This window comes from Gambusia affinis, linkage group LG08 (assembly GCF_019740435.1).
Source record: "Gambusia affinis linkage group LG08, SWU_Gaff_1.0, whole genome shotgun sequence".
NCBI classification, from domain to species: domain Eukaryota; kingdom Metazoa; phylum Chordata; class Actinopteri; order Cyprinodontiformes; family Poeciliidae; genus Gambusia; species Gambusia affinis.
Genome location: NC_057875.1, coordinates 15,539,988 through 15,567,072, shown reverse-complemented (window position 1 = coordinate 15,567,072; position 27,085 = coordinate 15,539,988). Strand labels below are relative to the sequence as shown.

Here is a 27,085-nt window from a genome sequence, read left to right as displayed (position 1 = left end):
CTTCCCCATGATTGTGTATTTGGCCATAATTTGACATTTTCGTAATAAAAATACAATTTATAATCATCAAAGCTGATATCAAAACTGTGTAATATTCCTCTGTTACACAGGAATGAATCTGTGTAATATATGTAATCGACTTTTTTTATTTTTTAATTTTTTATTTTTTTTAAATAAATAAACTTTTTGTTCATACTCTAAGTTATTGAGATGTACTTATGGATGCTTACCATCGCAAGATCCGATTTTTAACATGTACCCTAGCAATGTCACGTAAAAATCAGACCCCTCACTCTCAATATAACATCTCTCAACTGTTTTTACGCACGGAGAGCGCAAGGAGACGTTGCGCACGCACCTGAACTGGGAGGGGAGAGGGGTTCCTTCTCTCCGGGCTGCCCGCGCCTTCCTCACCCGCAGTGGGCAACTCCACGACTCTGTCAACCCCTTTTTGATCCCCCACTTCCCCCTCCGCCGTTCCCCCGAAAAACCCGGTGTTACGTCAGACAGTGCAAGACAGGCAGACTCGGAGGAGCTAAACGTAGATGCTGCTGCCAAACCCGGCTCGGGGCTGCTCCCGAGCTCACTGCAGCCAATGCAATATAAAAACACAAGCTTTTTAAAGCAGCGACAGTATGCGGTAAGTCAATTGTTAATTCATGCTTGTTCGTCTCCTCGCAAGGGTTCATTTTTCTCACAGCTTTCTTCACATGACAGGTCACTGTTGCTGGCACAATTACGCGCAAAACAGAGCAGGAGCGTAAACGGTGTACAGATAAGGAGTAGACTGGTTTACTGGTTTGAACAAAAAGAGTATGATATGATGATGCTACAGAGATTTTTGACACACGGATGTTTTTGCATTTTTGAAGTTTGATTTTTTGTTGATCTGAAAAACAAACATGCCCCACGCTCGAAATAGGAACCCCAGTCCCATCCCGGAGGTAACATGGGACACGGGACTGAAGGAGATGAACGAGACGTGGAAAGGGGCAATAGCCTGTCTGGGGGTGGCTGTCTTCTTTGTAATGACCATCGGGATTATTTACTGGCAAGTGGTGGACCAGCCCAACAAGAACTGGATCCTCAGGGGAACTTTCAGCGGACTGATCTGGGAGAGAAGAACCCATTCGCTGGTCATACAGACTCTGATGGAGGACAGGACCTACGTGGAGATAGACGTCGGGAACGTGGGGAACCCCGACATCGAGGTTCCCTTTGTGAGGAACCTGTGCTGGCTTAATAAAACAGAGTTCTGCTACACCTGGGACTCGGTGGCCGAGGTGAAGATCTCGCTGGAGGTGAGCGAGGATGCAGAGACGGAGTGCTACAGCATGGCCTGGACGCCGGTGAACTGTCATGTGGAGCTGAAGGTAGGTGTTCGGTCAAGATTCAGTCAGTCCACAGAGGAAAATCTCACTCCGCACAGCATAAGACTAATAAAACGTTTCCAGCTTCACTTTGCGCGCATTGAATTTGTTTTATCAGCTACTGACTCCATGTGCAAATTCAGTTAATTTTGTCCAAAAATAATTGTGAGAAATGTGTCATTCAGACCTTTGCAACATAGTTAAACTAGCAATTACAGATCAAGCCATGTGGTTAAATAATTTGACTGTGTCGGATATTAAACTTTACCGTAAAAAAACCATTCATTTTTTTTTTTTTTTATTAAGCACAGTGTGCAATGTTCAATATCAACAATCCTCCCTGAAAACTATTATTAGAATGCATCTGAAGATGTAGTTGCAGGAAACCGGAATTCTTGTTCGACTTGTTGGATTTCCATCCCAGAGAGAGTCAGACTGATTTGTTTATTAGGATTTAATTTAATGAAGAAAAAAAAACATACTAGAAGAGTTGACTTGCTGATGAGAAGCTAAAGAAAGAATTTCAAGATACAATTCAGTGGTGTGTGTTTGTCACTAAAAAAATATATGCAAACAATGAAAAACACCACAGGATAATGCAATAAGGATTTTCACTAAATACAAAGCTTTACAACGGAGAAATGATGATGCTGACATCACAAAGACGCATCAATTGAGCTAATTGGTTTGCATTTGTAAATTTTATGTCAGGCCTGTAACTTTTGGAAAATTTTGCCTCAGATTCTAAGGCATTTGAGCTTCATCTTAGTTATTAAGGTTTCAGCTATGCTTAAGTCAAAGTGTTGGAAGCCATAGTGGGGCTTGAAGAACTTGTTAGGACTTGGGGAAACATTCTTAAACATTGATATATATGTCGTCTTCATACAGTTTTGCTTAAAATAATTCCACGCAACACTCTAAAATGTTTTTCTGTGGTTCTCTCAAAAGAAGACAGTGACAAATATAAATGCAATTATAAAGAAAGACACTAGAAAATATGAATGGCTCTACTCAAAAGAAGCACAATCAATATTGTGATGTCATTTCATGTGGATATGGAAGTTTGTTTTTGTATGGTATAAAATTTATTGTTGCTAAAAGGAAATGATTTTACCCCTACTGGCTTTAAGTTTGTTTTTAACTTTAACTTGTTTGCTCCAGACAAACTTTCTAGCAAGTTGAACTTCGGTAAATGCCAATGTGTGCTCTTGTGATCTGTTTTTCCATTTTAAAAATTAATTCAGTTGTTGCATTATTTTAAAATAAAGCAAGTCAAATCAGAATAATTGGCATTTGCAAAAATCACAATGCAGTCGGCGCAGTTCCTTTTTTATATAAAAGCCTCCACAGTACAGCTGCAGTCCATTGAATTGCACCTTTTAAGAACTTTACATCCAATAGTCTACTCACTGTAATCCACCCATCCCTCTCTCCATCTTAAATTTCAGAAGCCCTTATGATGTTTAGGGAGGTTAATCTGTTCCCACTGGAACATTCCTCACCATATAACTTGTGGCGTGACTGTTCCCAGCAAATCCCTTTGTGCCCAGGTCGCCCATGTTGTCCTAATTTTTCAAACCCTGCCGTCTGCAGAGCCTCTCAGGTGACCGTTTGGCTACGGAGGCCAGTTTTGCTGACATGTTTGTACATTTTACATGAAGGCTTTCCTTTAGAAACCCCTTGGTCATTCGACCCCTGCTGCGTGCTGTACTTTCTTAGACGGCTTCATGTACCTGCATTGCACAGCACTTTGGGTTCTTCAGTTCTGGAGTCAGGTTTCTTCATTTTAATATGTTAAAACACGAAGCATGTGTCTAAAAAGACTAAAGGGGACACAGGATATTTTTAAGATGCATTTCTAACTATCTTTGAGGCCTAATTTAATTACACTACAGCCCTAATGTGACCCACGTTTGTGTTTCAGCATAAATATTCTAATCATTTATTCTACCTTTAAGAGTGGTAGTAATAGTTGTATTGTATCTTTTTTATTGCTTTCTGTTGTATTTCCAAGTCTTCCTTCGTTACCCAAAGTGATGGTTCTTGAATGAATTGTTTTTACAAGTAGAATTAAGCATTTCTAAATATTAAACCAAGTTTTGAAGAACTATTCTTTGGGAAATTATCACATTAAGGCCTAACTCAGTCAGTTGTTTAGATTAAGAAGTAGACATGATCAGCTGCAGTGTTTGTAATTTAGCGCTGAAAAGGAATCTACGCTCTTTATCATTGTGACAGAAAGGTTTTTTAGAGTCACTGACGGACTGACACGCTTTGCAAAATGTCAGAGTTTCCCTATCAAGAAAAGCACTGCTGATTCTTTCTACATTTAAACTTATTGTTACGCGTCTTTAGCTGTATTTGTATGACTTTTGCTTGCAAGTTGTGGTTCATTGTTTGACTGTATCCTGTCAGGACTGCTTCTCCATGGCCAATGTCTCCTGGTACGGCGGCGCGAATGTCCAGGGTCAGACTTGGCCCATTAATGATCAGAACATCACAATGCAGCCCTACATCGTCAGCAATCTGAAGGACACTCCCTCTGGATATGGCTCTCCACTGGAACGCTACTTCCTGGGTTCATCGGGTAAGGTGCCTTTATTAGACACACACACACACACAAAATAAACACACAAACAGAGATATATTTTCTATTGCGTAACATGACACAGAGTCAGCTGTTTCTGCACACTTCTATCAAGGATTGTAGAAATCTGACTCAGCACTAGCAGATTTGCAATCGCAGAGTGTGAGGGAAGCCCAGCGGAGACTGTTGTGTTGTTTGTTGTGTTTTAGTGCATATGAAACTCCTCACGTGTTTGTGTTTAAAAATAATAATAATAATAATAATAATAATAATAATAATAATAATAATATGTAACGGATGTGTGGATTTGAATGTTTGGGTTAGTAATCTACTTTGTTGAAAACCAATAAAAATATTCAAAATAATAATAATAATAATAATAATAATAATAATAATAATAAACAGCTCTCAAGGCAGCACTTAAAAATCACAATGCTGATTTGGTATGTTGTCTGACCCACAAATAGAGAGTAACATAATCCTGTCTGTGGCATCTCGCTATATTAAATTTAGGATTAAACCACAAAGGGACACAAACCACCTTTGGCATCTTAAATTAACCCTTTGGGATCCAGGCGTAATTGCCTTTTGTCTCTATTAAAAGGACAGTTTTGGAAGAGAGCCCTCCTGCCTTGTTTAACTCCCTGGGTTATTTTTGGGAGGTGTTAGATTTTATACAGGGGGCAAAGCGGGAACGCAGTAACCCCCAGCGGATGTAAATGGTTAATGTGACTGATGGGGAATGTGTACATGTGCTTGTGTGGTAAAGTGCAGCATTAACCTTGGCAACGTAATATTCTCAAGTTGTCTTAATCTCGTGTCTTCGACAAATTAAATCTTGTTCCTCAAAGATTTAAAACTGAATAAGTATATTTTATTATGCAAGGCAGTGATAATTAAGGTGGTGTCATGTCATGATTTTTCAAAGGTGTCTTATATAACTTTCCAAATCTTTTTTGCAGATCACCATGTAACAAACCGACTGTTAGTAGACCGGATCTTAAAATCTGTTGGTATACGTCTATTCATCCCATTTAGCTATTGTTAAACCTAACTATTATTAACTATTAACTATTTAAACTCCATAAACCTGAGCTTTTTGAAAAAGTGCCAAGAGAAAGGAAGTTTTGAACAATAACTCTTAGACGTCCCTGTTGCAGTTTGCTGCAAGTCATGGAGGGGACACAGCAAACATCCAGAAGCAGGTGCTCTGGGCAAATGGACCTAAAATGAATTTGTTTACATGTAAAACATAACATTTAGTGCTGGCAGCAGCATCATGCCACTTTCAGAAGGCAGGAAAGAGTTGATGAAGAGACGGATGAAGCTACTGCATATTCTGAACAGTCCTAGCGGAAAATCTGTTGAAAACAAAGACATGTAAAGCAAACTCTGAGGGCTGAAAACAAAGGCAAGCTATAATTTTCAGATTATTACTTGCTAAAATAGAATCTGCACAATTTTCCTTCTATACCACAATCACTACTGTTCATATAGCGTAAATCCACACATTTCAGTGTGTTACATAACCAATGCAGCCTTAACAAGAAACACTTTGTATGAAGCTCTTTAGACTCTTAAGTACTTGGAGAAGAACTGAACAAGAACTTCAATGAAAAGTCAAATAAGAAACCAAGCAGCATCAAGTATTTGTATTGGTTTACTCTGTTGCTATTCAGATTAGGTTTTCAGCACACACAAGCTTGTTATCATAAAGCTATTTACGTTGACAATAATTTTCAAACATCTGTAAACCTGCACGCAGTAGGACAACTGTGTACATCATGAGGAGCATTTTGACACAATATGGTCCTCAATGTTCTAGTGCATAACCCTTATGGACTTTAGTTTTTTGTTGCAGCAGGTGATTAGCTCAACAAAAACAAAAAATAAATTGTGTGATAATTTAATAAAATGTAACAGTAGCAGCACCCAGTGCTCCATGCACCCTGTGGAGTGGAAATGTTAAATTATGACTTTTGAACACCAGCCTGGACTCTGGAAGAATGTTAATTCATGTTGCTGTCTGTCCTGATTCTTCTCTTTCTTTTTTCTTTCTCTCCATCTTCATAGATTAATGATATGAACTTTGTATTTAGTAGGTTTAAAGAATACAGCTCTCAAACCATAAAAAAACCATGAGCTTTTCATTTTAAGAGGACTTTTAACTTTAAATTGTTGGATAACAGTTACTGTCTGGTTGCTACATCTGGTCAGACTTATCAGACAACATAGCACAACAGTGCTGCAGTTTAATACTGAGTGAAGACATTTAAACTCAAGTGTTTCACTGCCAAGTTCTATAAATTTATCTCTTTTATAATTCACCATTTAAACACATTATTACTGCCTGAACAACAAAATTACTCGAAACAAGCTCCTTCTTTGTTCTTGTTATAATCTGCCGTAGTTGCAAGACAAAAGTGACCAAATATTTAAAAGCCTCCTCTTCGTACACCTGCATAACCTATCTACTGTCTTTGAACCGTTTTGGAAACCTTTTTTTTTATATCCCTATAACATTGTTATTCTTATGTCGCTTCGGTTTTCCGCACAAAGAACTTTTTCTTTTGCCTCTCCATATTTAGCTCCATATCATCAGATGACAACAAGGTTCAAATGAGAACAGGCTCACCACAGCGTGATCTCAAAAGGGCATGCATTGGATCACCTTTAGTGTGTGTGGAACAAAGGGACAGGAGGAGAGATCAAGGAACGGAAGGGTCCCTAATCAGTGCTGTGACTCTGTTACTGATCAAAGGCAGTTGCATATAATGCATACCCGACTATTGCACTATTGCCTCCAAGTCATACTGTGTCTGCTGTACGTTTTGCCATCACCCTATCAACTAACAAGCTTCAAAAATGATTCAGTTTCTTCAGAGATCCCAGCAGCATGGTTCAATACTTGATACTGATAACATACTGATTTAAAATGTAAAAATAATTGCTTTACTTGATGGTATAATCAATGGGCTCCTCCACAGTGTTGAGAAGTTTCAACTGAGTTACTAAGTTTTTAACTAATGAAATCAAAAGAATGTTGGGGGTGTTTTCTACTTTGTTTTGGTTTCATCTGAGACTCGCTGTCTGAATGTTTTCCTTTAGCAGATTCAAGAAATACTCCAAAAATAACCAAATGTAAAACAGCGACCACAGCTCCACAACATTCCGCTGAGTGATATAACTATTTAATGTCATTAAGAAATTCCATCTCGGCTTCAAGCCTTCAGTAGACTGTAGTCCTACTGAAGGCTTGAAGCCTCTTACTTTCCATTTCAGCTTTAGGGGAACAAATACATTGTAGCTTTAATATAATATTAGGACAGCTGCTTGAACTCCTTGACCATTACACACGAGGTCCGTGCATGTGACCTGTCTTCACTTACTTTAGTTAGTCAGTGGAGCACATTATAAATGTGGTAGGGTCTGAGTGACATGTGCAACCTAATAGGACCTCTGGGAGTCAAAGAAACTGAAGATTTTGTTGCTGACACACAAATATCGGACGGCTGTTGGCACAGATGTACTGAGCAGAACCAAGAGGGCAGAGGTGTTTGCAGAGATGCAGAAAGATTAGATAGAGGATATATGGAAGTATAGGAGTGGCTGATATCTGAGAATACTGGCAGCTAGAGGAACGTCTCGCAGCTCCACCTGTCTTTATCCATACAAACATAACTGAGCTGTGAGGAGCAGATCAGTCAATATTACAACATTTTGCTCAAGCTGAGGTAGGATTTTACTCTGTTACAAATGCAAAACGCTTATTACCAAACCGGCATCGGCGGCATGTAAAGTAACAATAACATTTATGAGGAACACCTAAAAACGTTGTTTTCCCTGTCGGGAGATGCATCTATTTTGAAAGGTTGTAATCTAATCTAATTCCACACATGTAAGCAAATAATGAACATACAGCAGAGGCCAAAATAATGCATGTGGTTTCAAAGTTATTTAGTTTTACCAACCATTGAGAATCAGTGAAGGGAGAGAAAGATTAGGGTGATGATAACGAGGTCTTCTAACTTCAGACTTTCCAAGAATATAGTTAGCTTTAAAGTGTTAAATTGTTTGGCACCCATTTATTTAACGGAACTGCTCCAGCCATATATCCTCAAAAGGAATCTGAGATCATCCAGACAGAGAATCATTAGTAGGAGAAAAGGAAGAAGGGCAGAGAGTGAAAGCCAGGAATTGAACCTGGAACCTTCGTGCTACAAAACAAACGTGCTAACATTTGTGGCACTGTTGAGCCACCTTTAGTACAACGCTTCTATACAAAGATGGTGCTGGTCATACATCTATTGTCCACACAGAGGCTATCCAATTATAATAATAATAATATAGAAACAGTCAATTTAAGATTTAATTTATTCTAGGACTGGCCAATCTGCTCCAGGGCAGCTGTTGCTACAATCCAACTGCTTGCCACTATCAGCATGTGAATGGTGCAGTGAATTTAGAGTGAAGTGCTTTAGGATCCTCTGGATTTGGTAAAGAGTCACCCAATTACAGGCAATTTACCCTTTGTGATTAAGTTTTGTGCAGTTTGTGGCACAGCACAGAAATCTGCTTGTAAAATGTAATAGCGTAATATGTAATATGTGGAGGCAAACTAACACCTCAGCACAACACCTTGACACGACATCTTACACCACCATAAATCATGGTGGTGGAGGCATTATGCTGTTTGTCAGTGACAGGGAAGTTGGTCAGGACTCATTGGAGGAATGGTGGAGATAAATTCAAGGTAGTCCAGAAAGAAACCCTGTCAGACGCTACAAAGGACCTGAAGCTTGGGCGATGGTTCACCATGTAGCAGGACAACTGTAAACAGACACACGACAGAATTGTTTAGCTCAAAGCATTTTTATCTGTTTTAATGCCTCAGTCCAAGTCCAGATCTAAATCCAGCTGAGAAATCTGTATCCTATTTCTTCCAGCTTACGATTTTATGAATTGATCTATCCCATAAAATCACGGTAAAAAAACAAACATCAAAGTTTGTGGTTGTAACAGTAAAAAAAAAAAATGTGGAAAAGTTGTGCTGAGTCAGTACTTTTTTTTCTGTTGTCTGCATATATCTAGACACAGAGGAGAAATTAGATCGAAATTCAGCTTGTCTTGTTTTTTTAAAACTACAACTCTTCGAAATATTATTTCTTTTCCATGTTTCTTTGTTTCCTTCTCTGACTCAGTCTTTCCATGTGGGATGACAGCTGATTGCTGCTCCTTTACGGTTTGCGTGTTCAAGTAGGCAGGAGCCAAGTATGACGGAGTCAGAGATAAGAGCTGTAAAACCGTCATGCATTTGATTTTGACTCTTTTGCATTGACTCCATTGCAATCAAACTGAGCTTTTTGAACGCTGATAAAAACGTGAAAGTATTTTCTTAAAGTTTTATTGAAAGCACAAACACAAGATGCAATAAAACCACTAAAACAGAAGGTAAAAGATTATCTGTTGACAATTCACCCGTTAAGCTACTTTCATTATATAGCTCAACTTAGTTTAATTATAACCACAAACTTTAATGGGCTTTATTGTAATTTCATGTGTTTGAACCAGCACAAGTTAAGGAGTGGTTTGTGTTCCTTTATCACATAAAATCACATTAAAATATCTGTTGTTTTTTTTGTTTCAATTCATTTGAATTCAGTTTATTTAGCACAAATTCACAACACATGTAATCTCAAGGCACTTCATAAAAAAAAAGATTGCATTATGTCACTGACTTGCAGCAGTCACTCCTCCTGGACGAGCATAAAGTGACCGTGGTCAGCTGCTTGTTTTTGTGTCGCTGACAGTTCCTTCCCCCTCATACTGAGCATGCATGTAACGACAGAGGAAATGAAAACAGAACCTGGCTCAGTGTGAACGGCCATCTGCCACAATGACCGACGGGGGATTTGAGAAGACAGAGCATGACACACACACAAAAAAAGAAACAGATGCACTGATCTAGGAGTACAAAGAAAAGTTAATGGCAGTTATAGCTCCTTTAGTGGCTTCATCGCAGAGAAAAACATAGTGAACTTGATAAGCTTTGAGCTGGTTTCAGATTGTAAGAGCACAGACTGTTAGTTGCATTAAAGGCTCAACCAATGTCAGTGTCTAGGAGAGAGACACTAAAAGACCAGGTCAAGACTCTCATCTATAGAATGACAATGTTAAGTTATTGGCAGCAGAAGCTCGTCTAATTCCCCCTGTTATGAAAGGAGCCACAGATAAACCAAGTGCCAGAAATGTAGCATCTCAAAAACTAAGAGAGAACATACAGCAAACAACTGAAATAGCAGCAATGAATGGAAAACTGGAGAGCAGAAGCAGAATGTATACGGTAAGTACAATATACATTGTATATGTACTTATACATATACAATGTATAAGTATATATACAATACTCAGGCTTGCATAAGTACTTTTCAAAAGCATGAAAACTCTTAATATATAATAGAGGTAACAAAGCTGAAAACTGAAATACCTTCCTCTTATTGTTTGACATATCTTGTATGTTTTAGGTTTTAGGTTGGAAGAAAAAAATTACATTAAGATGATCTAAATATCTAAATTATATAAGTGACAACCAAAACAGAAACAGCTGTGAATTATGACAAAAACAGGAAAGGTTCAGATTTATGTAATCTCAGACTATGGCAAACAAGCCTGGGTATTTTTATACAGCATATGTAACCATCTAGTTACAGTTATATTTAAACTACTTAAGAAGAAATATTTGATAAAGCTTGTATGTAAAAATGCTCATGTTTTGTCTAGCTTCTTTTATACTTTTGAGTGGAGATGTTTAGAACCAGTCATGTGTTTTAATTGCCTTATTAGATCACCAGTAAGTTTACGGTGAAACTCAAACTCTACTCGTTTTGACAAACATTAATCTGAAACATTTTCCAGTCCACCGCCTTTTATTTTCATCAGAATCATGAAAGTAATAAAGTGGAGTGATGAGCGGAGTCGAGCTATGAAGGTTCCTCATTGTGTCATTATTGTTTCAATAAGGGGGGATTGGAAATTTACTAACATGGCAGGAACCCAGTTTTGTGGCTATCAATTACTTGAGGTTGGGCACAGAAACTAAATTTCCATTGTTAAGGAAATTCATGCCTTGACACACACGCACACACACGCACACACCCCTGCACACACATTGAGCATTGTGCACATTTTTAAAACTGAAGTCAGGTTTGTCAGGGTGCACTGGCATCATAAATAACAGTATAAATATGACAGGTAAAGGAGTGCAGCCCATCTGGTCTGCAGCAGGAGGAACTTAGGCAGCAGTTTTGTTTTTTGTTTTTTCCTCTTTTAGAGGCCCTAGATGCCCCATTAAAATCTTTCTGACCCCTAAGAAAGAGTACCAATCTATCTCCACATGCCACCTCCAAGTGTTCACCTCTGCCCCAGCAAAAAGGAAGTGCATGGAGCCTTTATGGTGTCATAACACCTACCCTGTTTTTCTTGGATGTCTGTAGTTTTCCACTAAAGAAAGTGTACGTGAGTGTGTGAGTGAATGCATGCATCTCCATGTGTGAGAAAGCTACTTGATTTGTGCGCTTGCTCACAAACTGTAAAATTGAGGAATGCCTGTGTCAAATCGCTCATTTGTGCCCATTAAATTGTGCTGCTGCTTTGAAAGTAAGAGGATACTTCCAGTAAGGCAAATAATTTCACCTTTGAGAGCTGGTGGGTATTTTTTTCTTTTTATGGGAAGCTCAGAACATTTAAATAATTGTTCCAAAAATAGGGTCGCCCCTATTGCTTCCTCCCCAGTATCCCACCTTGGCTGTTACCCAAGGTCTCAAATTTGCGTCATTTTCTACATTTCCTGCTCTCGTGTGCTGAATTTGGAGATATGCGATGTTTTTTTAACGAAGCAAAGAGCTTGTAAGACTCTGCTTAGACAGCAAAAAGCATCATTCTGTATGCAAAGGGAGTTAGATTGTATAAAAATAGAAAATAAGATTTAGTACAACTTTGGATCTGTAGGGTTAGCTGCAGTTTTGGATGATGCTGTCCTATTTCCTTGACTCACTTCTGTTTTACTGCCAGTAAGAATTACAGTTGAAACTAGTTATTTACATAGAGTGTATGAAATATACGGCACGTTGTTTTGGGGATGTTTGGCTACAAGGAAGGCCAGTGCATAAATATATTGCTTTATGAGGAACATCTCAAGAAATCAGCCTGGAAGCTAAAGATTGGAGACAATCTATAGCTTTCAAATTACCAATTTCCCTAAGAATAGAATAAAATTATTTTCTAAATGCCTTAAGGACAACAAAGTTGGTGCTTTGGAGTGGCCAGCACTGCGTCCTGGTCGTACTTTAATAGAAGATTTTGGGAAAGGGTTTAAAAGGTGAATGTGAGCAAGGCAGTCTTGAAGGCAGGTAAAGCTACATAAGTTCTACAAGGAGGGATAGACCAAACTATTGTGGTTAATAAATTCTAATTAGTAAAGAAATTAATGCAAACATCTAAATTTAAGTAAAAGATCTAGAAATATGAATTGTGTTGTTATTCCACCATTTTGTAAATATCAGCAATTTTGCTCAATCATAAACTGCAAAACGTTTGGTGTGAATATATGATTACATATATTCCTGTACAGCGTGCTGTATGTAAATATCTGGTTTCAACTGTAAGCATCTTTGGAAGTCACACTCAAGCGACACGTTCCGTCCTGTGCACACTTTTAGTAAAGCACAGCATGCAGCAGCCTGCGTTATCTGCTCATCATTCTGTGCATCTACTTGGTGTTTGGTTTACTCTCACTTCATCGGTTTTCACTGCCTGCGTTTCACTTTCATCCCATTGTGAAGCCATAACATTTTCTACACTGCTCCACTTTCAGCTACACTCTACACATTTGCTTCAGTGCAGACTAATTCAGCAAGATTCTTCTGTAGTATTTTACTATTCAATTCAGTACAATTCATGTACAGGTGTCATGGGTTATGCTGTGTAAATTACAAATTTATTTCACAATGTTTATCAGCAAAAATCAACATTTAGCTCTATAAATCTGTATGACGGAGAGAAGTGGTGACCTAATACCTTGTGAGAAGCAGCTGAGGTGTTACCAGTATCTCTTTGACATTATCCATTGCAAACACATGAGAATTACCTTCAGGTTAAAGGCTCTTCACCGGCCTTATGCAGCACTTAAATGTGGATCTCTGAAACTATTAATCTGATTATAAACGGGTACATGTGTACCCTGCCCGCTTTTGGTGGTGGCCTCCATGAGAACAGTAAGTGCATTGAAACCAGAGAGGGTGGCGGAAGCAGGCCAAGCGCTCACCAGCTTCTCAGACTATTTAATCTCTTCGTAAACCAGCTGCAGAATCTGAAATCCTCAGGTTGGGCACTTTAAGCAGCTTGTGGCAAAAAAATCTCCAAAAACCTGAGTCAGGGGCCGGGGTCAGAGTCTGGGTTAACGGCACTGATCGATAGCAGATTTCGCTGGCCTTAGATGGGAATGGCCCGGAGCCGGACAGAACAGAGAGGTAGAGCGGGTGCTTAAAGCAGGAGAGTGGTGAGGGGAGGGGTAACCTGAGATGGACAAGACATTCCTTGCAGGGCAACAATTACATCTGGGGACAAAATTTTCTCATGGATTTTTTATTGTTTCACTGCTTGCAAGGACCATCTACACTGTTGCTCATGGGACACTCTCACTACACAACAAAAGCCTTGATTTGTCCCTCACTGCTTTAAATTTTCAAAGCCAAACTATCTTCATGTCTGTCGCTGTGCCTCACTACAGTATTCACACCCCATGAACCTTTACATACTTTATCGTTGTACAACAACAAACAATAAGAGATGCATCTTACAGGCTTTCAGTTTTTTCAGATTTTCTTCTGTGATCGCCTTGACATCGCGACTGGCCTCCCTGTAAGCTGCTGGAAAATTATTCCCACAGTATGACGCAGCCAGCATTATGTCTCATAATATCAATGGTGTTCTACCACTCATAGTGTTGCGTATGTATACATAAGTATAGAAGGTCTCTCTTCCAAACTTCATCGCTTGTGTCAGTCGAAAACATGAATTAGTCAGCTGCATTTTCACTACTGGTGAATTTCTTACTAGCAAAGGGATTTTCCCAACTACCCGACTGACTCTTTTACCCTAGGTGTGCAGTGCAACCTGCTGCCACACTCCTTCAACGGCGCGCTGCTGCCACTGCTCATCTCAGGCAGTGTCTTTCTTACATCTGATATCAGCTGACACAGCCCCGCTCTCTGCCTCCCACAACAATCTGCCGCACTCATCCAGGTCTCAGTAACACTCGTACACTATGTCATGGAAGTGGAATCTGTAACGGATCGTCTCCCTTGCACTACCTCCAGTTTGAAGCCAACTAGAGAACTAAATACAAAGTGTGTGGCTAAGTCCCCGTGTCAGCTCTGTTTTGTAAAATCCGTGCGAAAGGTTGCCAAATGTAATATTTATTTGGTTCTGACAACAAACGACCCCCTGCCCTGTCTTTTTCCCACTATGCAGGAGTCACAGTGCTTGTGTCCCCTGACATCCCCATGCAGCTCGGGTTGGACTGCAGACAGCAGTTCTGCTTGAAGTCGCTGCCTAGTATGGAGCGTCTCCCTCTCCAGTACACTGTGTGTGTGGCCCGCAACGTTAAAGCCGCTCACCTGGAAGCCGTGCAACAGCTTTCCGAGCTTAGCAGGGAGCTGCCAAACATGAAAACGTTGTGGTGAGTTCGGGCTAGACAAAGATTTTAATTTATTTGCCTTCAGTTGTCATGAGTCATAAACAAGCCCTGTGTTTCTGACAGGCTGCCGTTCTGGAAGTTCCTCACCAATGTGGACACGGGGCCGAAAGTGGAGAAGGAACTGAGGACCTTCTCCAATCGTCTGAAGAGACACCAGTTGGGGGAGGGAGTCATTAGCCTCAATGAACATTCCACCACCCTCCTTTCAGAAATGGTACATGCTGAACACTCGTCTCTGAACCGACTTAGACTTTTAAGTCTAAATCGATTCTCAGGTTTAGATTTTAAATAGTTTCCTTTTAAAAGCCTTTTCAAATGAGGGACAGATTTACATTTTGATTTAAAGTCTTAGTACGTTAAGATCATAATCATTGCAAAACTGCTTTTCTGCAAAAACACAATCATGTTACAACATAACTACAAATGCAGAAGCTGAATGTATTTAAAACAATATAATAAAATATAATTTTGCCATTAGATACCCAAAGTAGCTAATTTGGCATGTTTAGGTGTAACTCTAACTTCTAGATAGCAGCAAACAGTTTCATCTATGATCCTTTGAATGTGTTGAATATGCTTTGACGATAAGTAGTCCATTAACAGGAAGTGGTCTTCACCGAGAAATGTGTGGCAGAGATTTTTAATCTCTTGACACTGACTTGACACATTTAAGAACAGTCACTTCCTCATCCGATCCTGCAGACTCTCCTGTCAAATGTTTTATCCCAACTGGAGATTCTGCATGTTGTCCTCGACAAATTGGTACGACTGGGTTCAAGTAGGTTGAGAAAGCTACAGTAACATCCTGACACCTAAAATGCATTTTGGTTATTTAAATATAAAAATTCATAAATTAACCTCTGATTTGAATAATACAGTTACAGTCCCCCAGTTTTTATGCAGCATTTAGAGGAAAGCCAGGCTAATGCAGTAGAGAGTGTGTGTAACATTAAAACATTGTTTATTTTGATGTGACACATTTACAACTCAGATAACACACTTACTGGCATCATAATATGTTCATATAATAAGGTCAGGTTTTTTAAATGTTACAGCTTACAGTATAGAAGCTGCAAGCTGTAATGTAATGAACTCAAGAAGGTTTCTTGAACAACCGTGTTACTGGGTGAAGTTCAATGATATCTTTCACTTTAGTGATTTACAAGCTTTCAAGGTGATTCAAGTTTATCCCTGTCTGACTGCCACACCAATTTTATATTCATGCTTCAGAAAAAAAAAGTAGACACCAACGTCAGCCACTGACTGAAGATGTCCAACTTTTTCTTTTTAGGGTTTTGCTTTTTCACTCATTTGTTCTTTTTCTAAAATGTGTGGCTCTCATGATCTTCCTAATTAACAGTCAGAGCAGTGAGGTTGGTGAGGTCATGTGCATAAAACTGACACAGCTGAAGGAATATTTTTAAGTGGACCTCCACTGTGACTGAAACAGGCAGGGAACAAAAGAGGGGGAACAGATTCGCTGAAATGGCAAAGCAAAGAAAAAAACTGTCTAAAACTTCCTACAACATCCTCAAAGATTTTGTAATAATTTTGGGATATAACTTGCATATTATGAATTGCATGTTATGGTTTCATGTCCATCAAGTAGCATCCTCTGAGTGATATTCCAAACTGCACAGAAACATACACCACAGTTAAGTGGATCCATGTCAATACCTGGTGATGTTCCATTACAAATCAAATATAGTTTGGAGAAAATAAACAGAGCCTCCCACTCAGAAGGATCTCAGGTTGCTGAGAGTGTGGTAACTGCAGGATGGCGAAGAACTGGGTGTGCTGAGGTTCAAAGGGATCCCAGCCAAGATCAACTCCAGCAGGTGATCCTGACACCAGTGCGATGCTGCGATCTGACTGGGAGTCGGCACTGGAGCGGAAAGATGAGGAGTTCATGGATCTGTGTTTGTACTGTAAATACACAATGGTAACTGTATGTTCCTTTTTTACAGATCAGTAGGTGTGACGTGATAAAGGGAGGAGGTATATCGTGGGAGTAATAACATATCTGTAGTTGGTGAACGAGACGTTTCTAAAATCTCCTCTCCTCTCCTCATCCCCTATTTTGATACACGGTAGATGCAAGAAGTCCTACAGTGTGTTATGGAAAACTTTTACAAGCATAGTTGAAAGGAATCCAATATTGTAGAAGAGTAAGTAGATCATTAGCTGGACTTTGCCCTTCCTTTTTGGTTCCTACAAAGATTTTTATCAGCTACACTGGCTCTCCATATTTTATTTCCTTTCATTGTTTGTCACCTTTCTGAACAAAGATCAAGGTTAGAGTTGAGCTTTTGTTTTTCTTGTTTCTTCTTATGTAAACTAATCATGCTTTCATACATAATTTACAAAGCAAACCCAGAAACTTACACAATATAAGTTAATCTATCTTTTGCTTCCACAGTTCATTCACATCCTGGGATAAAACTTTATATTCTTAAGAGCTTTGGTTGCACACTTACGTAATGTGAAATCTCCATTCGTGAGAACTCATGTTGAATGTTTTTTGTTGGCTTCTGCATCTCTGTTCCTTTCTATAGGACCATGACTACCTCAACAGCAGGAAAAGAGGGATGTCCAAGAGACTGACCAGGGACCTCCCACTTGTCAAGCTTCTTAACATTTCCATCACCCTGTCTCCTTTCCTGGGCGTGGACACCACGCAGTTCCACACCTCCCTCACTGACGGCACAGAGGACTACTGGCTCAGTCTTCCCTCAGCCACTCAGGGGAAGCTGGTGAGAACCAAGCAGAAAAAACATTCACCATGTTCACCAGTCACACCTTTTAAAATTTACAGTATTTCCCCTAAACTAGATTTATTAGTTTCCATATTCCATGTGAAAAAGTATTTACTCCCCTACATATTACATTTATTTATTTTTTTGCAAATAATGCCTCAAGTGAAAGTAAAGAAATGTGTCTCATGATGTCTAAAGGGAATCATTAAATATTAGTAGGTTTTTTTTTCTTATTTGTACCTATGTTAAAAAATTATATTCAGTGACTCGGTTTTTAAATTAACTATATCACTCACAGATTTTGAGAAAGTGATTCATTTTATGTGGTAAAGTAATTACCAGACAAACGATTAATTTTGTAGTGACCCTCTGTGAGTTTGGATCTGCCACAGGGACGTTATGTACCTTCTTTGACCCAGTAATTTAAAAGACTTCTCCACATTGTATTTAGAGCCTGCCGCAAAAATATGTTGCTTTGTGATTCCAATGAATGTATCTAACAACAGGGAGTCACTTAGTTTAATTTCGCTTTGACAAAGATTAATAATTTATCAAATTTCATAAGAATCAACTGTAAAGATAATGGACAGTTGAGTAAAGTTATGTATTGGATTTTTACTGTGTAGTTTTAAAAAAAAATCAAAAATAATAAAACATACTTGATTATCATAAGAAATAACCTGATACAAAAATGGTTTATGTAATGGTGATGATGTGAGTTTTAAACTTGAACAGAAAGGCACAGAAAGTAAAGCCCAAAAGTACTCATATTCCTGGAACATTTAGGTTTAAAGTAATCTTTTAATTTTACAAAAATGTTTCTGCTGACTGCTGTAGGGCAGCTGAGCCAGTGACATAATGAATGGGGATTTTCTGTTCCTGGTTTTCACTAGATTGTGTTTTTGTATTATTTTGAGCAGTTCATTGCTGACATTAAGGGTGTTGAATACTTGATTAATTACTTTGTGTTGAGTTGTTTAGTTCTTTTTGGTGTTCTGCTTATTGTGTGCTACTGTAGTTCCTTCTCTAAGTGTTGATCTTTAGTTTGTGGTTCAGATTCCATTTTGTGGTCGTTCCCTCTGCCTTCATTTTCAGCTCATTTGTTTGTTCTCCCTGGTTAGGATCCTCTCTAGCTGCACTGGATTCATTTGTTTAGTCATAACAGGTTCTTATGCCAATTATCCATCATCCTGTAGTTAAAAGATTGTCAGTTTTCTCACCACCTCACTGGATTCTTGAGTTTTCCATCATTTGTTTCCCCTCATGCTGGTTCTTCAGTTGTTCATCCCAGTTAGTTTACTCCTTGGTCCTTCTGTGCCAGTTCTTCGGTTCTTGTAAGTATTTTTTTAAATAAATTCCTTTACCATGAACATGAGGTGACCATTTTCACGTCTGCGTTTGGGTCCAACGCCACCTCCAGCCAGATGTTGCAGCCAGAGTCTGGATTGGACTCTGATCAGAAATCTGTGAAGGGAAATAAAGATTAGGGTGAAAAGCAGAAGCTCTTCAGCAACAACAAATTGTCAAAACACAAAGGTGTGGATATAAACAGAAACCTGCACTTTCAAAATTGGCACTCATAATACAAGACTTGGTTATTTTTTGAGAAACGCCTGCATCTTTTGCTGATCTAATGCAAGGTTTACGGCCAAATTAAAACCACCACTATCTAAATCTGCCCCAACCATGAAGGTTTTAATATTAACTGCATTGTAATATCCTCATGTTTAAGTTGCTTTGAATAAAAGCACCTATCAAACGCAGAACGATAAATGATTATGGGCTTGCTTGTGAATTATGAATTGGCATAGGGGTAAGTTGACCCAGGAAAAATGATATGCCCTCCTTATTAACAGTGGAAGAACAGATAGTGCTGTAGAAAACCTGGGACAACATGCAGTTTATCATAGATATTAAAAAAAGAAATCTCGAAGTTAACGTCTTCAGTCTGGGGACTTCTCTACATTTTAAGGCTTGGATCAACAGTCAGTAAGAATGACTTTGAATTGCAAAAATGTATCCAAAGATGATAAGCACACATTTGATCATTGCAAATAAAGAATGCAAAAATAAACTTGTCTGATTTTCTTTTTTTTTTATATGTACTTGATTACTTGTACAGCACTTGATCCTGTTCTGGTTTTAAAATAAATGGCATTCAAATTGTGAAATAGATACCAAATATTCTAAAAGTAAATATTTTAAGCTATGCACAGTCAAAAAAAGAATATAACCACATTCATAAAATCTATCAAGGTATTATTTAGATTTTACAAAACTGAAATGCTACAGTGGCATTTCACTTGCACTGTTTTCCTGGTCCATTTCTGCAGATTCCTGTGCTGACCCAGTGGCGAGGAAAGTTCTGCGTGAAGCTGAACCTCACTAACCCAGCCGCTGTGAGCTGGTTCCTGGACAGAGTGGAGTCCCTGCAGGCCCATTTAGGGATGGAGTACGTCGTCCTGGAGGGGGGAGAGGGGAATCTGTTCGAGGAGCAGGCCCTGCGAACACCGCTGGTTCTGAGTGGAGATAAATACATTGAACTTCTGGCTGACGTGGCCAAAAGTATAGGAGACTCCACCATCATGACAGCTGGAACTAGGTAATGCATCTTTCTGTTCAAGTAAGTATGTGACATTTATATTTTCACATCAAGGTATGTTAATTACAAACATTTTGTGTCTCAGATCAAGCCACATGCCTCTGTTCATCAACATGGCACTCTTACAATCCGACTGGAGTCCAACGGGTTTGAGGGCAATCATTCCCTCACTGTTGCACCATGCCTTGGTGGGATACAACTTCCTCATTCCCGATGCAGTAGGTAATACAACAGCCTCTTTAGTACATTTTTTGCAATGTAATGTTTCAGTAAGATGCTTTTTTTTTAAATACACAAACCTTGGTTTTTGGCAAAAAAGTAAATCAAGCATACACCAGCCCTTTTCTAAATTCCTTCAACGGTGGCTTGCAGCCAAGCAGACAGATGATGTCTGGGTGAAAACTATTTTCTTTGAAGTGGAGAAAAGAGGCACTTTCTGGAAAAAAAAAAAGTGTGATCCATTAATTTGTCTTAAGTCTAATTCAGTGTTTCTCTCAGGCCCTCAGAGCCGACTGTGCTGTGTGTTTAGGTGTTTCCCTGCTGACACACACCTGACTGAAACTAACCAGTGGTTAATGGGCTTCTGCAGCATTTAATTATAGTATGAGGAGTTGATTAAATCATTTGAATCAGGTGTGCTGGAGCAGAGACTCATCTGAAACATGAAGAACTGGCAGCACTGAGGAGCAAAGTCAAAACTCACTGGTCTAATGTAAACCTTACATACAAAGTTGTAGTTGATTTTAAAGTCTTTGTGTAAATATTTAAGGCATTATTGCTCTCCTACTTTTGTAAATAGAGCCCAACTTTTATAAAGTCAAAGTCTATGTAATACATATCTATTCCTGTCTTTTTCAAAAATTTTATGTTTTTGTATTTAGTGTATTAGCTCTAGAACAATTATTAGCCCCTGAGTCGTGTCTTATTATTCTCTTAGGAGGCTCTCTGTCTGGAGACCTGGTCACAGATAAAGAGCTGTTTATCCGGTGGCTGGAGATAGCAGCTTTTCTTCCTGTTCTCAGCTTCCATACGCCACCCTGGGTCTTTGGTGAGGACCAGGTATATGCAACTGTAATCCAACAATACTCTTAACCATCACAGACCATACATTCCAGCTTTAATCTGCATAGTTAAAGCAGATTAATTCTGCTTTAATTATGCATAATTAAAGCAGAATTAATCTTAGAATCACTAAGTTGTCAGTAATTACATTTCACGTGTTTATGTCATACAACTAATGAAAATGCCAAAATGTATCTTCTCAAATATATAATCACAATAAAAGTGCTTTTTGTTGTCAAAAATGTTACCTTGTGGCCCAAATGATTCTGGGTAAAACTGCTGGCTTGCGAACAGTCACTTATACTCTCCACAATCTTGGTTGTAGAATAATGGAAAGTTGAGTGGAAGGAAGACATGGTAGAAAAGTTGTCCATCAGCAGGGAAAAGATCTGCTTTGCGAGTATTGTGACGTGAAACACCCCAACAGCTTGGTAGAAGCAGAGGACATAGATGAGAGCTGCTGCATTTCCTCCGCTAAAACATTTCTACCTGGAGACTACTTGGTGGAGTCTCACCGGGGCTAAGGAGAAAAAGGGCCCAACTTAGATCACAGTGACACAGTCCACTGTGACGTTTCTCCAGACATACCTTGTAGTAATCTGAGAATTCTGGGTTCTTTTAAAAATCCTTTTAATTCATCTTAATTGGTAATATTCTAATTAATCTTGGGGATTCCTTGGCTGTAATCCATAATCATAAAAAAATAAAAATAAATCCTCACTGCACAGGTTGTACACAATGAATCTGTATTATATATATGGTCTTCCCCTGATTTGAAATACTGGAATGAAAAAATTCAAAGATATTCCAGTTTACTGAGCTGCGCCACTTTTTAAGGTGAGAAAATTTAAGTTCACATTTTGATAGCAATTTTCTCCAAAAGGAATAAAATTCAGTGTAAAGAGAGGTGGATTGTCTGCTTATTTAAAGTCTTAAAAGGATTAAGCGGCAGTGGCGGCTACTTTTAAACAAAGATAGTAAAGAAGTAGCGTACTGGCAGTTGTTCTCATTGATGCTTTTGTAGCGCCGTAACGTTTTTCTACACAGGAAAGAAAAATTAGCAATTCACAAATCTCAGCAGGAACTCAGGGTGACCAATCTCCAGTGATGGTTCATGATGCTTTTCTTAACAACTTGCAAGAGCTCAGATTTCTGAAAATATATTTTTTATTTATTTCTAGAGGATGTCAGCTGTTTCACCCCTCCTTCTGTTCTTCCAGTCTTTCGTCATCTCAATCACCTGTGGTTGAGAGTCCATCTGTTCTGAATTACTATCCCTGTTCTGGATTTATGGCTCACTCTCACTCTCTAGGGTCACCTCTACTGGAATAATGATTCCAAGGCAAATTCTGGCAAAAATATTTTACTGTCGCAATGAAGGTTTCCATTAATGATAGACAATAAAATGATGAATTGCTTTTTCAGTACTAATAGCAATTAGGACGGAAGCAGGGAAGCGCACTGACAAAAGTAAAAATAGAGCTTTTGGACAGTTCTGCTAGACATTAGACAGCAGCAAGTTTTCCACTTTGGCATGTAGAGCAGCATTCAGCTTATAAAGTTGAATGATTCAAGACTGAAGTGACGTGTACTGTAAAACAGTCTGCTGAAATACATGTTGTAAATAACTTTAATATGGCATTTTTTACTGCACTTTGGTGCACCTTGTTTTCAGAATCTGTGAGACGTTATACAGTCACAGACAGGTCACAGCAACAACTGCAGCGGAGTCAAATAGCAGCGAAAACCTCAAAGCCACACACACGCCTGGATTCTCAATTAGAGCAAGATTCACTCAAACCTGGGCAGCAGTTCAAGCTCATTCCAAATGTTCCCAATCCCCAGCTCATGAAAATACATTTTCTTTTTAATAGATGTGGTCAAATTAGGTTTTTGTCACGGGACACTGAGGAGGATGTGACCTTTTTAGGAATGCTACATTCGTTTGGCTAAACGCAGTCCAGAGCTGGGCTTGGACAGTGGAGCCACTGTAAGGAAAAATGAAGCACTCTGCCCTGGCAGGCACTGTTTTATTAAACACAGGACGCTGATAAAGTATTTATACCCCTTAAATTATTTCACATTTTTCACTTTACAGTCACAGCCATTAATGTATCTTAGTGGTATGATTATAGATCATCACAAAGTGGTGCATAACTGGCAAGTGGATGCAATTCTCAGTTCGTCTTAGGTCTGGATTTGACTAGGTCATCCAAGTAGAGGAATAATGCTTTGATCAGCACTATTGCATTGCAGCTCCTGCTGTATGTTCAGTTTGCTTTGCTGAAAGATGAACCTTCAACTTTGACCAGCTTTCTTATCCTTGCTGGAAAAAAAAAAGCATCCACAAAACATGCTGCTGCCACTACCGTGTTTTCCCATTGGAATGGTGTGCTTAAGGTGATAGTTTTACACAATGTGTGCATATCTGTTGGTCTAAAATGAATTGCTTTAGTCTTATCCCAGCAGAGCATCTTAAGTTTTATTTTTCAACAGTGGTTTCGCCATATCAACCAAATTTGTGGAGCAGCCAAATAATAGTTGGCCTGTTCAGAGATTACATAGGGCTTACATGCAGCTCAACAACAACTGGGGGCAGTAATGCTCCATTACTTTGGTTTACCATCTGACAGTGAATCAAGAAAGAAGTCATAGAAGTGAAAGAGAGAGACTACATTGCAGTGTACTGGTAGTTACGCTGTGTGGTGTTGTGCCAGAGAACAAGCCCATACGCATTAATTTTATGATGTGTCAACCCTCCAGGTGTTAAATCTGACCCGGATTTATATCACAAAGCACCAGACGGATGTGGTTCCACTACTACAGAAGTATGCAGAGGAGTGGCAGTTGACTGGAAACCCCATCTACCGTCCTTTGTGGTGGCTCAGTCCCAGTGACCCCATGACTTTCACCACCGATGACCAGTTTCTAATTGGAGACGAGGTGACTAGTGACCCGATCCCTCTCTGATGGGAGAGGATCCAGTTTACGTTTTCAGCCTCTGATCCCCATCCAACTTCCAATTGGCCACCAGATCAGTTTTGGTAAAATGAACTGCTTTGAACTCTTGTGCTTTCAGGTCCTGGTGGCACCGATAGTGGAGAAGGGGGCAGTCCAGAGGGATATTTATTTACCAGATGGGGGCTTCCAGTGGCAAGACAGCCAGAGTGAGCAGGTGTTTGATGGCGGGACGTTTCTGGAGGATTACCCTGTTCCTCTGGAGGAGGTGGCTGTTTTCTTACGGAGAAGCTGAGTCCTGACTAACATCTTTAGTCGTCCAATTGTTACTGTTTTGAATCAAATTCTTAAAAAAATATTTTTCTGAAAGTGTTCTGATCTCAACTTGCACTTTTCCACTAAAGACCATTGACGCTGTCTCAACGTCTGACTTGAGATGACATGTAGAAAGACTGTTTTTTTTTATACTTGCACTTTAAAGTTTGAAATTGTTACCCTTTTCTCTTTGTGATATGTTTTCTTCATTTTTTAAGTTAATCAGTGTTACCTCCCGGCTGATTTTCTGGGCTTTTATTTTTTATTCAATCATCTTTCTTCTGTGTATAGTTCCTGAAAGATCTGTGTGTTTACATACTGCCTTTCAACAGTCTTTAAATTTTTGTTGTTGTTGTTGTTGCTGCTGGTTCTCTTCATAAAGAGGAACAAAACATTGTTGGCTTAAAAGAATCTCTCAAGAAGACCAAATGAAGAAATGGAAAAATACAGGAAGACTTTTGAAACAGCTGTTTTTGAGGGAACTGCTTAGTAGAAGAAAACTGGGTCACACACCAAAAGTCACAAATTGGGATATTAGCACTATGGTATTGGAGGACTTGCTCAGTCATTGGAAAAAAAGGCTTTTACTTGAACCAAAAGAGCTGAGAGGCAGATGCTTTATGAATGTACCTCAGATTTTGGATGCTCACTGCTTTGTGAATCTGTTACAACAGTTCATCACCAACAAGCATGTTTTCAGTGAATAGCTTAACTAATTTAGTACAGCTCTGTTGGACATTCTTAGTACTGTATTCACATGAACTTGAGGCCAAGCCACTCTTTTTTATTACTGTGCATATTTCTGCATTTAGAGCTGATTTTTTTTGTTTTAAACAATTGATTAGAGTTGGTGATGAATTTAGAATGTTTTGTTAGTGCAAGAACTAAGCATTTATTGGTAAAACTTTGGAAATTTTCTGATAGGATGCTTGTCACAAATACAGTCTGTATTTTAGTAAGTCCTTTAGACGGCCTCATTCACATATGTCACCCTCTTCGGTTTGATAGCTTATTAATATTCTGAACCAGATTTGTGTTTAAATTTAAAATCTGCCCAGAAAAAAAAGAAAGATTTTTTTACTTCATAATTAATCACTCTGTATTTTTTTTTTATGAATGTTGTAGATGTTTAGAAAAGTTTTTCATAACTGATTTGCTCTCTGCAAAACTATCTTAACTGGCCAGCAGTGATATTACAGCCTTTGTGTCTCCGTATAAATTAGCTGAGCAGATATCAGTACTAATCAGCTAATACACTCAGGTCTAATGAAGCTTATCAGTTCACCAAATGTCTTATAGCAGCGTAGCATATTGTGATCACACTGATGTCTTAATCTGTCACAGAGCAGAATGTACAATGTGCACACAAGGATTTTCCAAAGCCATTCTGGTGAGAAGTTCTAGTTCCGATGAGAAATTTTAAAAGAATGTTTTTGCTCTTTTTTAAACGTGTTGCAGGAAGAGCTTTTGCGTGTCGGTCCTTTAATGTACAGATGGAACGAACCAGATGCCTTATTAATGTGCTAAACTTAAAATTCACACTAAGACGTGTTTCTGGACTATTGCAGTATTAGCAACTGTGCCATTACATGTGTTTATCTTTTCTCTTTTCTGTAAATTAGGATTGTAGAATGATGCAATAAAGTTTACATTTTCTTATTTCAGGTCCTCCAATTTTTTAAGTTCATGTTTGTTTCATGACACGGAGGGGGTCGCAGAATCACTGGCAGCATTTATTAGACAATAACCGATAGAATGACTTTCACATGGCATAAACATTATCAAAACGAAATGGAAAAAGTTTGGTTCCAGAACCTTCCACTGCAGGGATTTCTAGAAAAATCTCTTTTTGTCCTTTGGTCATTTTTGCCTCTTCTTCCTTGTCGCATTCTCAAGCTTTTTCTTTGCAAGAGTGGCAGATTCCAACTGTGCCCAAATTGTCTTTATGGCATTATGCACCTTTTTATTCTCAAGTATTTTTTTGAGTGCCACTTTCTTTGAAGACTCAAACTACTGATATTACTAATTGCATGTTTGCAATTAGGCATAAGCAATAAAAGGGACACAATAACCTTGAGGAAAAAGATGCTTTGCTCAGATGAGACCAAAATGTTGGCCATAAAATTGGCCAACACTTTGCAAAATACAATGTGTGTAAAACTACACATTACCTCAAATATTCTCTCCTCAAGTTGGAACACGGCAGTGGCAGCATGCACTGAAAAATACTTAGTTTTTGGTCATTTCTGTTTCTGAGTAAGCACCACGTGACAAGCAACAGCCCCTGGTTGCAACCCCACAGCAACTACATACCTTTCCAGGTGTACATTGGAAAAGTATCTGGCAATGATTAAAACTTTCAAACTACCATTAATAAGTGTTATATTTTTTTTGGTCAAAAGAGACGTGAATTTCATGTTTTACGTGTATCTATGATCAGCCAACTATGATGAGAATGTGAGAACATGTCAGAAAACAGATTTGTTTCATTAGCCAAGTCCATGCGTTTATAGAACAAAGGAGGAGGAGCAAGATACTGAATCTGATGTCTCTTTTCAGTTCAGCTCTCCACAGGAGACAGATTTCCACTTGAATCTACTGGAGGTTATTTATAGGTCTGGTGGAGGCTGAGGGAGAGATCCTCAGTGGGTTTATATTCAGCCTTGCCGTCTCTCAGCT

The 27,085-nt window shown here is 38.9% G+C and overlaps 1 protein-coding gene and 1 long non-coding RNA gene across 2 annotated transcripts; one reads left to right on the top strand and one right to left on the bottom strand.

Moving 5' to 3' along the window:
- Positions 1-382: 382 nt before the first annotated feature.
- Positions 383-26,065, top strand: si:ch211-236l14.4 (SITS-binding protein). The gene is made up of 11 exons (XM_044124908.1): positions 383-640; positions 718-1,373; positions 3,786-3,957; positions 14,488-14,695; positions 14,777-14,927; positions 17,269-17,466; positions 19,803-20,071; positions 20,157-20,293; positions 21,009-21,130; positions 23,897-24,076; positions 24,213-26,065. The coding sequence occupies exons 2-11, from the start codon at positions 903-905 to the stop codon at positions 24,384-24,386; spliced, it is 2,082 nt and encodes a 693-aa protein (XP_043980843.1). The 5' UTR covers positions 383-640; positions 718-902; the 3' UTR covers positions 24,387-26,065.
- On the bottom strand, positions 17,390-20,985 carry LOC122835674. The gene is made up of 4 exons (XR_006371339.1): positions 20,371-20,985; positions 19,860-19,931; positions 18,834-18,933; positions 17,390-17,463 (listed from the first exon to the last, which is right to left on the bottom strand). It is a non-coding gene; the product is annotated as an uncharacterized LOC122835674 (long non-coding RNA).
- Positions 26,066-27,085: the final 1,020 nt, after the last annotated feature.

Coding starts and splice junctions, on each gene's coding strand:
- si:ch211-236l14.4 (XM_044124908.1), top strand. CDS start 903: ATGCCCCACGCTCGAAATAGGAACCCCAGTCCCATCCCGGAGGTAACA. Junction 14,928..17,268: donor CCACCCTCCTTTCAGAAATG/GTACATGCTGAA, acceptor TCCTTTCTATAG/GACCATGACTACCTCAACAG. Junction 20,072..20,156: donor ATCATGACAGCTGGAACTAG/GTAATGCATCTT, acceptor TTTGTGTCTCAG/ATCAAGCCACATGCCTCTGT.